General features: G+C 39.2%; 1 protein-coding gene across 1 annotated transcript in view; it reads left to right on the forward strand.

The window, feature by feature from the left end:
* Positions 1 to 10,508, forward strand: part of AFF4 (AF4/FMR2 family, member 4) — a 30,564-nt gene extending 20,056 nt beyond the window's left edge. The window contains exons 12-20 of the mRNA XM_010296325.1: positions 1,049 to 1,286; positions 3,449 to 3,546; positions 5,285 to 5,348; positions 5,499 to 5,635; positions 6,044 to 6,115; positions 6,850 to 6,943; positions 8,108 to 8,151; positions 8,947 to 9,167; positions 9,800 to 10,508. Of these exons, the coding sequence (XP_010294627.1) occupies positions 1,049 to 1,286; positions 3,449 to 3,546; positions 5,285 to 5,348; positions 5,499 to 5,635; positions 6,044 to 6,115; positions 6,850 to 6,943; positions 8,108 to 8,151; positions 8,947 to 9,167; positions 9,800 to 9,918 (1,087 nt within the window). The 3' untranslated portion in view covers positions 9,919 to 10,508. The remainder of the gene's footprint in view (positions 1 to 1,048; positions 1,287 to 3,448; positions 3,547 to 5,284; positions 5,349 to 5,498; positions 5,636 to 6,043; positions 6,116 to 6,849; positions 6,944 to 8,107; positions 8,152 to 8,946; positions 9,168 to 9,799) is intronic.
* Positions 10,509 to 13,998: the final 3,490 nt, after the last annotated feature.

The following is a 13,998-nucleotide window of genomic DNA, read 5'->3' on the forward strand; positions in this document are numbered from 1 at the left end:
TAGCTGAAGAAAAGTGAGAGTGACACAAAAGCAAAGTAATATAGAATTAGAATATCAGTAACGTTTACTTGTGTGTTACCTTTGTAATTTTTCATGCTTTTTGTAATAGCTATTATGCTTTTATTTGATTTACTTCTGGAGTAAATCAATGTTAATTCATAGGAAAAAGTAAGTTTTTTTCCACTGCCTCTTAAAACTGGTATTTCAGACCAAGCAACTGAAAACTGATATAATTATGTCATGGAAAATATTTCTGTATAGTGAGTAATTGCCAAATTACAAATGTGTGAGAAACTGCAACGTATCAGATGCTAGAAATCTTGTTTGCCCATTCTGAGTTAAACAGTGTTTTACTGTTTGTTAGGAAACAGCCATAGAACAAACAGATGCATTTCTACCTTGATTATGCTTTTTCACCTATTATTTCTGATGCTTGTTTGATTGCCAGTGCAGTCATCTGAGGGGCATTTAATTAAATGAAACTACATGATTTTATAAAAATAGTGTGTAGAAATAATTATTACGGGAAGCCAAGCGTAGTCAAGAGTAGCCCTTAGCAGCCAAGGTGAGAGCGTACTGAAAGGCTACGCTGAGAAAGCTTTCCAGTTTCCTGGGCTCCAGAGAACATTTATCTGGACCATCTTTTTTCTGAGCTGTTACGCTGACTAGTCTGCAACAGACAGGCTGGCGCTAACATTGGCATTAATTTCTTACATTGTAAGTATTTAGGGTGTTTTTTTAAGAACTGTTGTAGGGATGTGGTTTTATGGTTGGAACTTGTCTACTGTGTTTTCAGGTCAGAACAAATAAAATGGTGAAAACGAGTTCAATCTAGCTGCATAGAAACCTAGTCACGGAGATGATTATTCTCTCTCTTCTCCTCCATATCTGGTTTGCTAGGTCTAACAACAAAAACCTTGTTTGTTTAAAAAAAAAAAAAAGTTTTGTGATGTTGGGGTTTTTGGGGGTTTTTTGTTTGGAGGGGGTGGGGTGGGGTTGGTTTTTAAGGAAAAACTGCACAAAACTTGAATTTGTTCATTTTGTCCAGGTCTTCAAAGCCAAGTGCTGTTAAAGAGAAGGATTTGCTGCCGTCTCCTGCTGCCCCAGTCCTGCAGAAAGATTCCAGGCAAGAGCATGGGTCCCGGAAGAGGACAGTCAGTCAGTCGTCATCCTTGAAGTCCAGCAGCAACCTTAGCAAGGAGAGTAGCAGTGGCAGTAAAAGCAGCTCATCTTCTAAACAAAAGAAGACTGAGGGGAAGGGTTCTAGCAGTGCTAAAGAAACCAAGGTAAAGGGCTTATTCTGTAAATGCCTAAAGCCTGTTTCTTTGCTTCGCAGTTTGACACGCTCAGTGTGATCTAAACAATAATGTGCAATTCATGTTAAGATGTAATTAGTTTCAGACATGCATTGTTTCATGTCATAATGCTTAAGTACCTTGGAAGTCTATAAATCAGAAAATAACTTGGGAGAGATTGTGGAATACTGATGGTTATTACTACCAAATTCTTACGTTAATAAGTGAAATGCGTTTAGTCATCTTCTGATTACTGATGCTGCTTATTTAGTGTTGAATTTCTTAATAAGAAATATCACTAGAAAGCTGTTTACACAACAGTAAGTGGAACAATGAGGTTACTCTTATCTCATCAGACCAGGTATAGATCTTGCCCTGATTTTTAAGGAGAGCAGGAGCTCAGTCCACACTCAGCACTAGGATGCGAAGCTGTGGCTCTCATTTTGTGACATTGTGGGACCCCAGAAAGATTATTTTAACTCCAGCTCAGGAATGTGCAGCGTTTTCTGTGGTCGGAATGGAGAAAACATGGTTGTAAAGATAGTGCAGAAAATGTTTTTTAAGATTCCTAGGTTAGGAAGATATTTAGATGGTGGAATTTAAAAATATTATTGGAAGATGATACTCTTAGATTACTAAATTGTAATGTGCTTTTTCATCAGTATATAAATATGTATTACTGGGTAGAAATTAGCCTGTGAGGACATCGGAGAGCGTATTATTGAATACCTGTCATGAGCGGTTTCCATTTTATAGCCAGTTGTGGAGCATAGTGTGTTTAACTGGGAGGGATTGCACCTTCGTCTTTGTGATTCCAAGGTGTGCTGCGGGTGCCGGTGCGGCTGTCTCCCCCACTCTGCAGCGAAGCCCCGAAGCCTCCCACGGGCTGTGGAAACTCTGGTAGTTTAAGAAACCGCTAAACTTCAGTAGTTGGACTTGCAGTCTCTGAAAAGCTTAGAAGCAAAGTGTAAAAACGTTCAGGAAAGGTAATTGATTTGGGGAGGAGTAAAGCAGCGAACAGACATTAGCAATGGCAGAAAGTAACTTACTCATCGGGGTGGAGTGCATGAGTACCTCAACTGGGAGACATGCTGTATTGCTTCAGATGCCAACACCACGAGATTTTAGAAGCCTGGCAGGGTTGCGTGTATCGGTGGCTGCGTAAGACACCTGCAGGAACTGTAGATAGTGGATTTACCTTACAGACTGCAGCTCTGCCCTCTCTTTAGTCATCGACGTCGAAAAGTCCCTAAGCCAGTTGTTAATTTGTGAGATGTTTATTGCTTTATACTTCAGAGATGCTTAGTCATGCCTTTCTTAAAGCAGTGTGTACTCTTTGTGCATTGCAGTGCGTGTTTTGTTACTGTTTCTGCATTACAATGGTACGTAGTACGTTGCTGTGCAAATCTGGTGCCTTGCAACTCCAGGATCCCTCTGATAGCGATAATCTGATAAACGTAGGTTAGGAAACACATCTATATAGATGGCCTTTGGTCATGATAAATCAAGAGAGCGGAAAACACATATGAAGCTGGGGAGTTGTTTTATACTGTTTAGCTACTAAAAATGGATTCACTTAGGATTCACGGAATGTTTCTAGCGTCTGGTCTTTAGCATGAAGCATCATGTTGAGTCACGTATAATTTAGGTGAGCAAGGGCAGTGTGTTGTGAAGACAGCTAACTTTTCTCCCTGAAGATGATGCTTATCCTTCCAAAATAATTTTTTAGACATTCAGCAGAGCGTGTTGTTGAGAAAAACGTGAAATTGTAAAAATACTCACCAGCTCTTTGTTAGAGTGGAAAAGCAGGACTTAGAAATAGGGACATGGGAGATTCAGGGAGGGATTTCGTGGACCCAGGTGTGTCTAGAAAGCCTCGGCTGCATTCCTTCTCTAAACATCTCCTGATATATTAGAGAGAGGAGCTTGATTATAGCCTCTGTGTCTTCTTCTGTGCCAGCATTAGGCAAAAGCCTCATGGAAGCTGTGTTACTGCCTATGGTGAATGGCAGCTAAAACAGCGGCAAAACTGACCTTATTGCAGATAATGCGTAAAGTCATGGCAGAAATTTATAAAACAAATGCTTTTCTTGAAAACAGTGAAGATGTAACAGTTCTTTAAATTTATTATTTCACAAGAATTTTCCTTTCAGGAAAAGATTCTGAACAATGCATCAAACTGCCCTCCTGCATCTACTCCGTCTACAGAAAGTTCCAAGTCAAGAAGAGCAAAACTTGTTTTTGATGATAGGTAAGAACAGAAAAAGGTGCCTTTCCCCTTGTGGGGCTGTGAATCTCAGGGCATAGCCAGCTCCCCACGGACAAGAGTTGTCATTTTGCGTCACAAAAGATGTTGAGTACAAGCTCACACTCTGAGCGCTGCACGTTGTTCCTGCGGGGATGTGCTTGTCTGCTCCCTGTGCCATTTACTTGGCAGACAGCACAGTCCTTGAGGAGGAACTGTAGCCTGCCCTGTACATTCCTACCGAGCATAAAAGGAGCACGCGGTAGACTGAAATAGCTCAGGGTTGTTCTGTTTTTAAATGCTGATGGGTCCTTTTCACCTTACCAGGACACTGCTGCTACCTGTCTGCCTGTTCTCTTCTCAACAGAGCCCACGTCTAGAGTCAGGAGTTGTGGTTCTTGGTAGTAGAGAGGAGGAGCCTTCATTTTTGAAATACCAGATCTACAAGAGCAGGATCGAGATTTAATCCTGTGGGATCAAAAAATCTTGAAAGGAAAATGAAACAAATATTTTACCATCTTGTGCAGGCTTCAGGTTTCACTTGTACCCGTTCAAATCTCAGCACAATGCTTGCTCTTAAAGCATTTCTCTTTGTTCTTCAAATTCAGTTTACAGATAAAATTATGCTTATACCAAATGTAAAAGTAACTTCCTGGTTAAGAACTCTTTGGAAGCGGGCAAGGTAGCTGGTCGGTGTGTTTTCTCCTGATAGTTATTCCTTAAAGAAAAAAAAAAAAGTCAAGTGAATTAGATTATTAGAGTACACTATCAATCATTTAAGACAACATAGTTTACAGGGATTTTGTAATTATACCAAGACAAAACAGGGCCAAGAAGTTGAGATAAGATCAAACTTAAAAAAAGAAAAAATTCTGAATGTGTATTGACATATAGAAGACATAATGAGAGCACCCTCCAAGGAACAGTAATTGTGCTTTGGAATGGTGACATGTTATAGCGTTACGGTTACGCTTGAGATATTTTAGGATTTTTTGGGCCTAGAACTGATAGAACTAATTTTTGTAGGCATATATTTTTAATATTAACTTTTGCTTTGTACTGACATCAATTTCCTGGAAGTGGACTGTTAAAAATGTTGATTTCAAATATCTTTAATTCTTAGACAAGTAAGATAGGATGGATGGGAGAATTTCTTTCAAACTTTAGTCAACTCATAGGTAATATGTTAATATATTGAAATGTATAATTACAGTGCTAGGATTACCTTCTGCTCACCTAGTCATGAAAGTCATTTAGCATTGATTGTCTTGGGTGGCTAAGCAAAAGCAATTAACAGCTGAATGCATCTTGATTCATTTTGTATTATTATCATAATTTTCAAATATTTCACACCCTCAGTAATGCCAGTCCTGGAGGTGCTGGATTAATTTGTTCTCAAATTTTGTGGGTTTTTTCCTTCTCCTGCCCCTGTTGTTGGTCAAGTGTTTGGTTTGCTTACTATCAAATGCAGTAAATTTAACCAAATCACGGGTACTTACCAACTTGCTTGAAATACTGTCTTGAATTACCTGAAACTAGAGAACTAACTTTAAACTATTTTAAACAATGTTATCATACTGTAACTGATTAGTTAACTTTTTTAACAGTTTTATCATAGTGTAACTTCTGTAACTTGAGTTAGCTGGAAAAAATACAAAATTTGGTAACATTAAGAAACTTCAGTCATAAAAGGAAATGCAATGTGGCTGGGCCTGAGTCCATAAATTTATGTCCTCTGTTGCAGGACTTACTCAGCTGATCATTATTTACAGGAAGCAAAGAAGTTAAAACATAATGCAGATGCATTGGTAAGTAAATCTCTAATACTTACCCGATGTTTGCACATTATACTGGGGTTTGTTTACTGCTTTTACTATTTTGCTGCCCCTCTGTACTAGAGCTTTCTTGTACTTCTTCTCTATTTTTTGTCCTTAAAAGTTTTTTTCCAATCTCCTCAGTCTGACAGGTTTGAGAAGGCTGTGTACTACCTGGATGCTGTAGTGTCGTTCATTGAGTGTGGGAATGCATTGGAGAAAAATGCTCAGGAATCCAAGTCCCCGTTCCCTATGTATTCAGAAACTGTGGAATTAATCAAGTAAGCGTTGCAAAACATATACAAAGGTCAAGTGGGTGGAAAAGAGGTCTGGAAATCAGAGCTTCTAGATGTGCTAAAGTTTTGCTGCCAACTTTTCAAATCTCTTACCGTTCTCTAATAAAACTGGATCACTTACCAGTTCATTCCAGTTGCTGAGGCTTAAAGCGTTTTCATGAAGGTTGAGATCCTTTCTGTAAGGCTCTTGAAGTCTCTCTACACCACATAACACATGAGAAACAAAACTGTTCCAATTACTACCTAGTCAGCATTTCGTTTAGCGTCGGAGAGAGGTTCCTGAAATGACGAAGACAGCTGAAACTAGAAATCCCTAAGAACGTCAGTGTTTTGTGATTGATAAATGATACTATAATCCTTATTTTGTTGTTTACTTGGTGTCTTTGTTTGTAGATACACTATGAAACTGAAGAATTACTTGGCACCGGATGCTACGGCTGCAGATAAAAGGCTAGCAGTGCTTTGGTACGTGTATTCTGAACTTAATACAATGCACTGATGAATTTCAGATGTGTTCTCTGCATGAAATGCTGTATTCCATGGAGTTGTCAGGTGTTTCTGAAGCAAATATATGAGTTTTCCACATGCATAAAGAGTAACGCTGTATATCTGATTACTGTAAATTGGAGCAGAGGGAATGTTGACAACAAGGGCCAGCCTTTGAAACGTTAAGGAAATTACTAGATTTGTATGGAGTAACAAGCAGAAGGGATGGGGGTCCTTCCTGTGTACTCATCCAGTGATAAGTCCAGATTTGGACTGGCTGTAAAGAATTGTCGCTCGCCTCCTAGATGGATGAAGTGGCTGCAGCAGGCGTAGAGGACCAGGACCAGCTGGTGTCAGGTGGAAAAGAAAGGGGAGGCCATGGCAGATGCGTAAGACTCAGTGTGGCCTGACACAAGCGGAGAAGAAGTGAAACCCTTGTCTAGGAAGTAACTTAGTGTTGTCTCCTAAGCTGAGAACTGGGAACTGGTTACATCAGCACGATCACTGAAAATTATAGTTTCAGGTTAAGGCACACAAAGCTATGTTTTTGTTTTCTTGAGAATGTAAAGGTGGTTGTGGATTTTTTTTGGTAGACCTACAACTTGAGAGTTGGTAGAGAAAGCTTTAAAAACACAGCTACTAGATTTCTGAACTTCCCTCAGTGGTAAACTTGACTTTAACTGTAATTGTTTTGTTATTCTGTCTTTGGTCAGTCTTCGGTGTCAATCTCTACTATACCTAAGGCTTTTCAAACTGAAAAAGGAAAGTGCATTGAAATATTCTAAAACTCTGACGGAACATCTGAAGGTAATTGCATCTGTATTTTCTTAGAATATTAAAACCTAATCAAATTAAAGTTTTACATCACTTAAAATTCCTGAATCCAATTTTCAGGCTGCTACGTGTGAACTGGGAATATACCGTATTTAGAACTGGACCTTGAAAGTATATTAAAGTTGAGTAGTTTAAAGCTGGGAAGAGACAACATGGCTGTCATAACCCCACTGGTCCTAGCATGATAGTTCTCTATTAATAATTTGGTCTAGTTTTTCTCTTCTTTAATAAACTTAGTAGGCTTCAAGGAGAATTTAAAAACATTTTTCTTGCTGCAGACATAACAAGCTGAAGCTTCACTTTCATGTTGAAGCTTAAGGGAGTTCAGGATCTAGAGGTATATTACATGGGCGGCAGTTACTCAGCCTTCGCAAAAGCTGGCACCAGAGCCAACTGCTAATTCAAAACCAAATTGGTCTTTCTGAATTTTTTGTTGTTTGCAGTGGGCTGTTTGATATTTGTTTTTAATTATTTCCCTCTCTCCAGCCCCCAGCGAATTTATCTAAATTCCTGTGCAACTGATTTAAAAGTGCTGTTGGGAGAAGGAGATTGAGAGATGTCCTTTGAATGAATTTATTTGAATCAAGGTGTGCAGATGAGAAAAATAGTTACGATACTTCTGTAATATTACTCAGTCCTTAACCTAGAGCGAGATTTTCAAAGAAACACTTGGGCATATGTAGCTAATATCATTGGGTTTCTCTGAAACTTCCAGCTGTCAATACTGAGAGGAAACAGGCTTCTCACGTGTCTGACATCTCGGATTTTTTTGAGACATCTTTAATTGTTAAATGCTAGTAATAACAGATTTCTTCCTGTGAATGGGCTTGAAAACCAAAATGCTCTCATAAGAGGCAATGGGATCTAATGGTTAAAACAGAGGACTACTCCAGTCTTATATATATTTAGTGTCCTTCTCTGTGTTGCTAAAATAATCCCTAAATCTATGTCTTAGTCATCAGTAAAAAAGGATATTGTCCCAGATTTGAATTTACTTTGATATTATTCAGAATTTTGGTTATTGCTTGAAAGAAAAACTACAAAAATCAGTTTTTAAAATAAACAATTAAATAACCAGATAAAATATAACTTGTTAAACACACTTGTCAGGTGACAAATTTATTTTTCCCCAAACAGAATTCCTATAATAATTCTCAAGCACCATCACCTGGTATGGGGAGGTAAGTAGTGAAAGCTGTTACCTGTATATCTCAACTTCTAGCTAGTTTTCGACATAAACTGTGTGCCTGGGGTGCTCAGAGAGTAGCTTTTCACTCTTTAAAGTGTTGAGGTGATTGTTCTAAGGGTGTAGATTTTCGATTCGGTTGTTTGTATCGTTATTCTGATAGAAGCTTTGGAAGACTGCTGCTTGTCATAGCGCTCTTGCAGACAGTTTGTCAGGCAACTCCTTGCTGCCAAAAAAGGGTCAGTGTGTCACTTACAAGTCAGCTCAGTGAGTTTTGTTGTTTTATTCAGTGCTGTTTCCCTCAAAACAATAGCATTATTAGTGCTGCAAGCCCAGACAGCTGCTTTCAGGGTTGTCCGTTCCATAGCCCAGCAATTTACTCCTATTCTTCGGGCATTTCAGGTTTGCATCGTGTTATCGGAAAGTGTAATATTATGACAGTATAGTTACGATGTAGTTGTAATGTTTTCATTATTATTCTTTAAAGTTCAATTTATCGAAACAATGAATTTAAGATTTTATTGAATTAAGAGGTGATGAGGTTTGGTAATTAGGTTTTGGCTGTGAAGCTAAATAAGAGTTGGCGGATCCTCAGCCGTTGTTACCAGCTCATGCATTTCATCTGTTGTGGGGGCAAATCCTGACTTCTTGGTGTGTAAAGTGGGAGTGCTTTAGCATCTCGCACCCTGAGATGTGGGAAGAGAGGTCTTAGAGGGCATCTTACAGCATGATGCGCCTAAAGTACATACGTATGCATTCTACAATTTAATATTTTTCTTTGGATAAGCAGCAAGCCCGTCGGTATGCCATCTCCGGTCTCTCCAAAGCTGTCTCCGGGGAATTCAGGAAATTACTCTTCCGGGGCAGCCAACCCTTCAGGGAGCGGGTCTTCGGTGACGATCCCCCAGAGGATCCATCAGATGGCAGCCAGTTATGTCCAAGTTACGTCCAACTTCCTCTATGCCACTGAAATTTGGGACCAAGCTGAACAGCTGTCTAAAGAACAGAAAGGTAAGGGCGGCACAGGTGGATTATAGCATCACGTGTTGCTGAAATGCTTGTAGGCTTTGAATTTTTGGAGTTGCAGTTAATGGTGCACAGGATGCTTAACCAGATCCTCTGCAAAAGTAAGATGGAGAGTTATACCTTTGGTTACAGTGATACCCCAGGCTGGTTGTCTTGGTTGTCAAGGTGGTGTCGGAGATGTGGTGTTTCCTACCAGCTACCTGTGTTTAAAAAAATAAAAATCATTGTTGCATTTCCTGTAAAATGTTACATGTAGGAAGAGGAACTTGATACATTTTCGTTTCAGAAATTCTTAAGTGAAATACACATGTGGGGAGGAAAGCCGAGGAAGTTTTATGATAGTTTAACAATACTTTGTTTTTTAGTTTAAATTAATAGTTTAATACTATTAAACGGTAGTTTAATAATTATTCTTATCCACCAGTCTTCTGCAAAAGAGTAAAGAAATTGATTAGAAAGGACCTTTTTCCTTTATTTTTATCCTTGCATCATTCAGACATCTTTCTTTTCTTCTGTCTTAATCTCAAACACTCTTGCTGAAAAGATGGGGAGTTTGGGTGTAATATTTCCCATATAAAAATCTGTGCATAGTTTAACTTGTGTTTCTGTTGTTTTAGAGTTCTTTGCTGAACTGGATAAAGTTATGGGCCCTCTGATTTTTAATTCAAGCATCATGACAGACCTAGTGCGTTACACCCGTCAGGGATTACACTGGTTGCGCCTGGATGCCAAGTGATATTTTGAACTGAAGGAACGGAAAACCGAACACGTTTTTCTCGCTGCCTCTGATTTATCTCCACAACACTGTGTCATGTCAATAAGGAAGACTGCCATAACACATTGCTTAGTTGACACTAAGAGCAAGGAATGCTTTCACATGTCTCCCATCCTCATTTATGTTTTGTGTTTTAACCCCAAATCATCCGGTTAATGGACTTCTTCAGTATTCCCATTTTAAGTTATTTAAATATTTTAAAATTTGCTACATATAAAGGTGTAGTTTTGCTGATCTATCATGGATAGATCATTGGAATTCCAGTCACAATACATAAATAGTCAGTTTAAATCCTATTTATTTTAATTTTTTAATTTTTGAAAAAGCCCAGTTTGGGGCAGTTTTTTAGCTATTTCTTCCCTAAATTTACCCTTTCAAGTACTTAGTGGAAATTAAACATAGACACTTTATTTAAGTACTTTGTGAGCTTTGTTACTCTGTAATGTCTTGTGGTGGTAGAGCCTGTAAAAGGAACTAGGGTTGATAGGTTCTAACATGTAGGGACACCATACTTTTCATGCCTAATGCCTACGAGTCGACTAATAAATGACAACTTCAGATTTATTATTGCAGAATTTGTACTAAATAGAAAAGTTCCAGATATTCTTCTACGTATTAAGATACTTCATTTAAATGAATTATAAAGAAATTTTTATGGAAAAGTATTTAGCTGGATCTGACTTGGATTGTTTTCAGGGCAGTTTCAAAACATCGATTAACACTATAACAATCACAAAACATTACAGTAATTTGCATTTAATGTAATATCGAAGTAATGGTGTAGGAATGAACTTCAGTCTCATAGGTGCAATGCATACAGGAAAGGTTTCTGAAATGGACAATCTTGTGCTTTTTTGCATCTCTTCGTTTAAAATAGGTTTTGTTTCCTTCCTTGTCATTTTTTGACACTTACAAAATCGGTGAACTTTGTGGTTAAAAACCCAACAATAGTTAAATTCCTACCAGAACTGTCATTTGCATCTTCTCCATTGACTGAGGAACCAGGAATCTTAAGTAGAAATCGAGGTCCATTTTTTCCTCTGAGGGTCTGACAGGTAATGGACACTACAGGATGACAGTGCAGCAGCCATCGTGGGGTGGGAGCACACCTGCTTTTACAGGGAAATTGGCTGTTTTGATGCAGAATCGATTTAAAACTTGTATTTACCCCGTGTTAATGAAGGTCCCCTTAATATTTGATGGAGCATAATACTCACTTGTGAGGGAGCGACTTGGTGCAACAGAAGTGGTTCGTGGAGTTGCAGCTGACTGCTCTCAGAAAGTGTAAACCAAAGTACCTTTCCACATAAGGTCCTTGTCTGAGTAAAAGGTTTAAACCGCTACTGCTTTCAGTATCGCGTAGTGCCCCTAACATGTCTGGTGTGCCTTATGCCTTACTTTTAGATGAAGATTTTATGAACTGTTTACAAGATGTTTTTCAGCAGTCTTCTGCAGTACTTTGGTAAAATTCCATTTCCTTTTTAAAAGTACTAGTGTCTGTCACACAAACTGACTTCTCATTGCGGTGGTCTCCTTTGAAGAGTCAAACTCTGAATCCTTTGGAGTGAGATGTGGAATGCTGCTTTGTTTTCTCTCCCATTTAACCCTTTATTCTGTACCAGATATGAACGTGCATGTTCAGGAAAATTATTGCACTAAATTTTTTGTGTAGTTGTAGTTAAGTGCCAAAATCACGGCAACCTCGAGAGAAGGAATAGAATTCTACGCTACTTAGTACTGCAGTATGTCCTATGGGCTTTAAGAGTTTAGAAATTTTGCAAATTAGTAACCTACTAAAAGGTAGCTGCATATTCATAGAGCTTCCTTTGCGTTCCAGCGTGTTTTGTACTTCCAGAAAAGCTTTGCTACGTACGATTGATACATGGTTAACGGACCTGTGACTTTTTCCATGATAGCCGAATTTACTCTTCAGGTCTGTTGGAGCATCCTTTTTATTGAATCACTGTGCAAGGTCACGTTTCTGTTAGCGTTTGCTGTTCGAGGCAGAACTCTGTACCCTCAAACTCTGCATCTTGCTTAATGGGACACTGTCAACTATTTTTCCTTTAATACTCTAAAGTGCCTAGCACACTTTTGACGCTATATAAAAAAAACACCTTCTTAGAAGTTGCATTCATAGTTTATTTTTTGTGTAGTGCTGCACTAGCCAGCATGGCTGTTTTTTGGCTTGCTCCTTTGTGCACAGTTACCATTACTGTTCGCAGGAATGGTCTCATCTCTGGGAATTTTTTTTCCTTTAAACTAGAGTCCCACAAATACCTTTTGGTGTCACGCAAAATTGGTCTCTTAAAAATGTATCGCTATCCCTAGATCAGTGGATCTTAAACAATTGTCTTCAAACGACCAGAAGACTTTTTACATCGTGTCAAAATGTGGACCTGAACTGGTTGAAAGTGTCCCACCTAAACAGCATGCTTCATAGTAAAATATCCTCTAGAGTGCTGTCCCAGTTTTTCTGTCTGTACGAGAGATATGCAGTGGTCTTGTTAACTGAAAAGAAATGCCTTACGCATCTGTGGCTATTTCAAACGGATAAATCTAAGTTTCACAATTCCAAAAGCATATCTTAATTTGGGATTTACCGTTGTTTCCAAGAGAAGAGTTACGTACTTTGTCAGATTTCATAGCTAAAAAAATGCAAGTACGTAACAGTCTTCCATCCCTCTGTGAAGTGCAGGCGAACAGTCTGAACCTGTCCTTTCGTACCTCTACACAACAGCAGCGGAAACGCACGTCGCGCTAGTGACTAGCGCTGAGGGAATCCCTAACTCCTGGCTTCCTAAATGATCCCCTAGACAATTGTATATTAAATACATATCAATGCCGTAATTTTAATTCCCTCGCTGAACGCGGTCCCAGTTGGTGAATCTTTAAAATGGCTTAATCAGACTAGGCTTGCTCAGATATCAGCACTATTTGAATTTGCTGTCAAGCTTGCAGGTTCCTAGGTGATAAGGTGCAACCATTAATAATCATAAACAAATCTTCAGGACACCAGAGTAAAACAGCCTGAGACTTTTATTTTGATTTGAAACTATTAGCCATAAAGCAGAGCATATGGATGGCTCTTCTTGGCTTTTGATGGCAGTATGCAATTTGTATTGTATGTGTCTTTTAATATATATGTATATATATATGAACTCAGTCTGTCCAAAGTATATGTTATACTTGTTTTTAGATTATGGTGCAACTGACTATATTGATATATTATTTATTGAGTGCTTAATCACCGTCTTACTGGTGATAAATCTTGCATATTATACAGGAGTGCAATGTATATTCCTTTAGATTGCTGAGGCTTGATTGCTGTGATAACAAAAAAAATGCCCTGAAATGTATTTATGAATGGCCCCAACATACAGAGAGTCAGTACTTTATGGAAATAATGTAGCGCTTGCCTGGGGCAAGTAAAATAAAGCCGTAGGCAGATAACGATGTAGTTTGCCAAAATGGCAAACCGCTGGAAAGAGAGACTACCTTTGCTGTATTTAATAGTTCATTTACCTAACGGATATTTGCTGTCACTGCAGTGTTTCTATTGAGGCAGATACAAAAGGGCCTGAGCAAGTCAAGTTTGAATTACCCATTGGGGAGTAAACAACTTCCAAATTCTTCGACTTCTGACAAACGCTTTGGTCGGCGTTTAGATTACCCCAGCTGATGAATCAGTGTTACGGAAAGCTCTGTGTTCCCAAGCGACAAAACGAATGCCAGACACCTCTTAAGTGTGACGGGTAGCCAAGGCTTTTGCTGGCCAACTCAGACAAATCCAGCCCTATTCCAGGAGACGCGTTTCCCAAGTAGGAAAGTTACGTCAACTCAAACAGTCAGGGAACCGTGATGCACGTCCAGCTCCGTGGCTTCTCGAGGAATTGTCTCTGCTGCCGTGATGCCATTTGGCAGCAGTGCTGGGGCGGGGGGAGGCAGGGAGGGACGGCTCGGCCGGCCGGGCGAGGAATTCGTGGCTCGGCGGGAGCGTGGCAGAGCAGCAGCGCTGGTCTGCGCGAGGTCGGCCTTTCC

Source organism: Phaethon lepturus, unplaced genomic scaffold (assembly GCF_000687285.1).
Source record: "Phaethon lepturus isolate BGI_N335 unplaced genomic scaffold, ASM68728v1 scaffold19201, whole genome shotgun sequence".
Lineage (NCBI taxonomy): Eukaryota > Metazoa > Chordata > Aves > Phaethontiformes > Phaethontidae > Phaethon > Phaethon lepturus.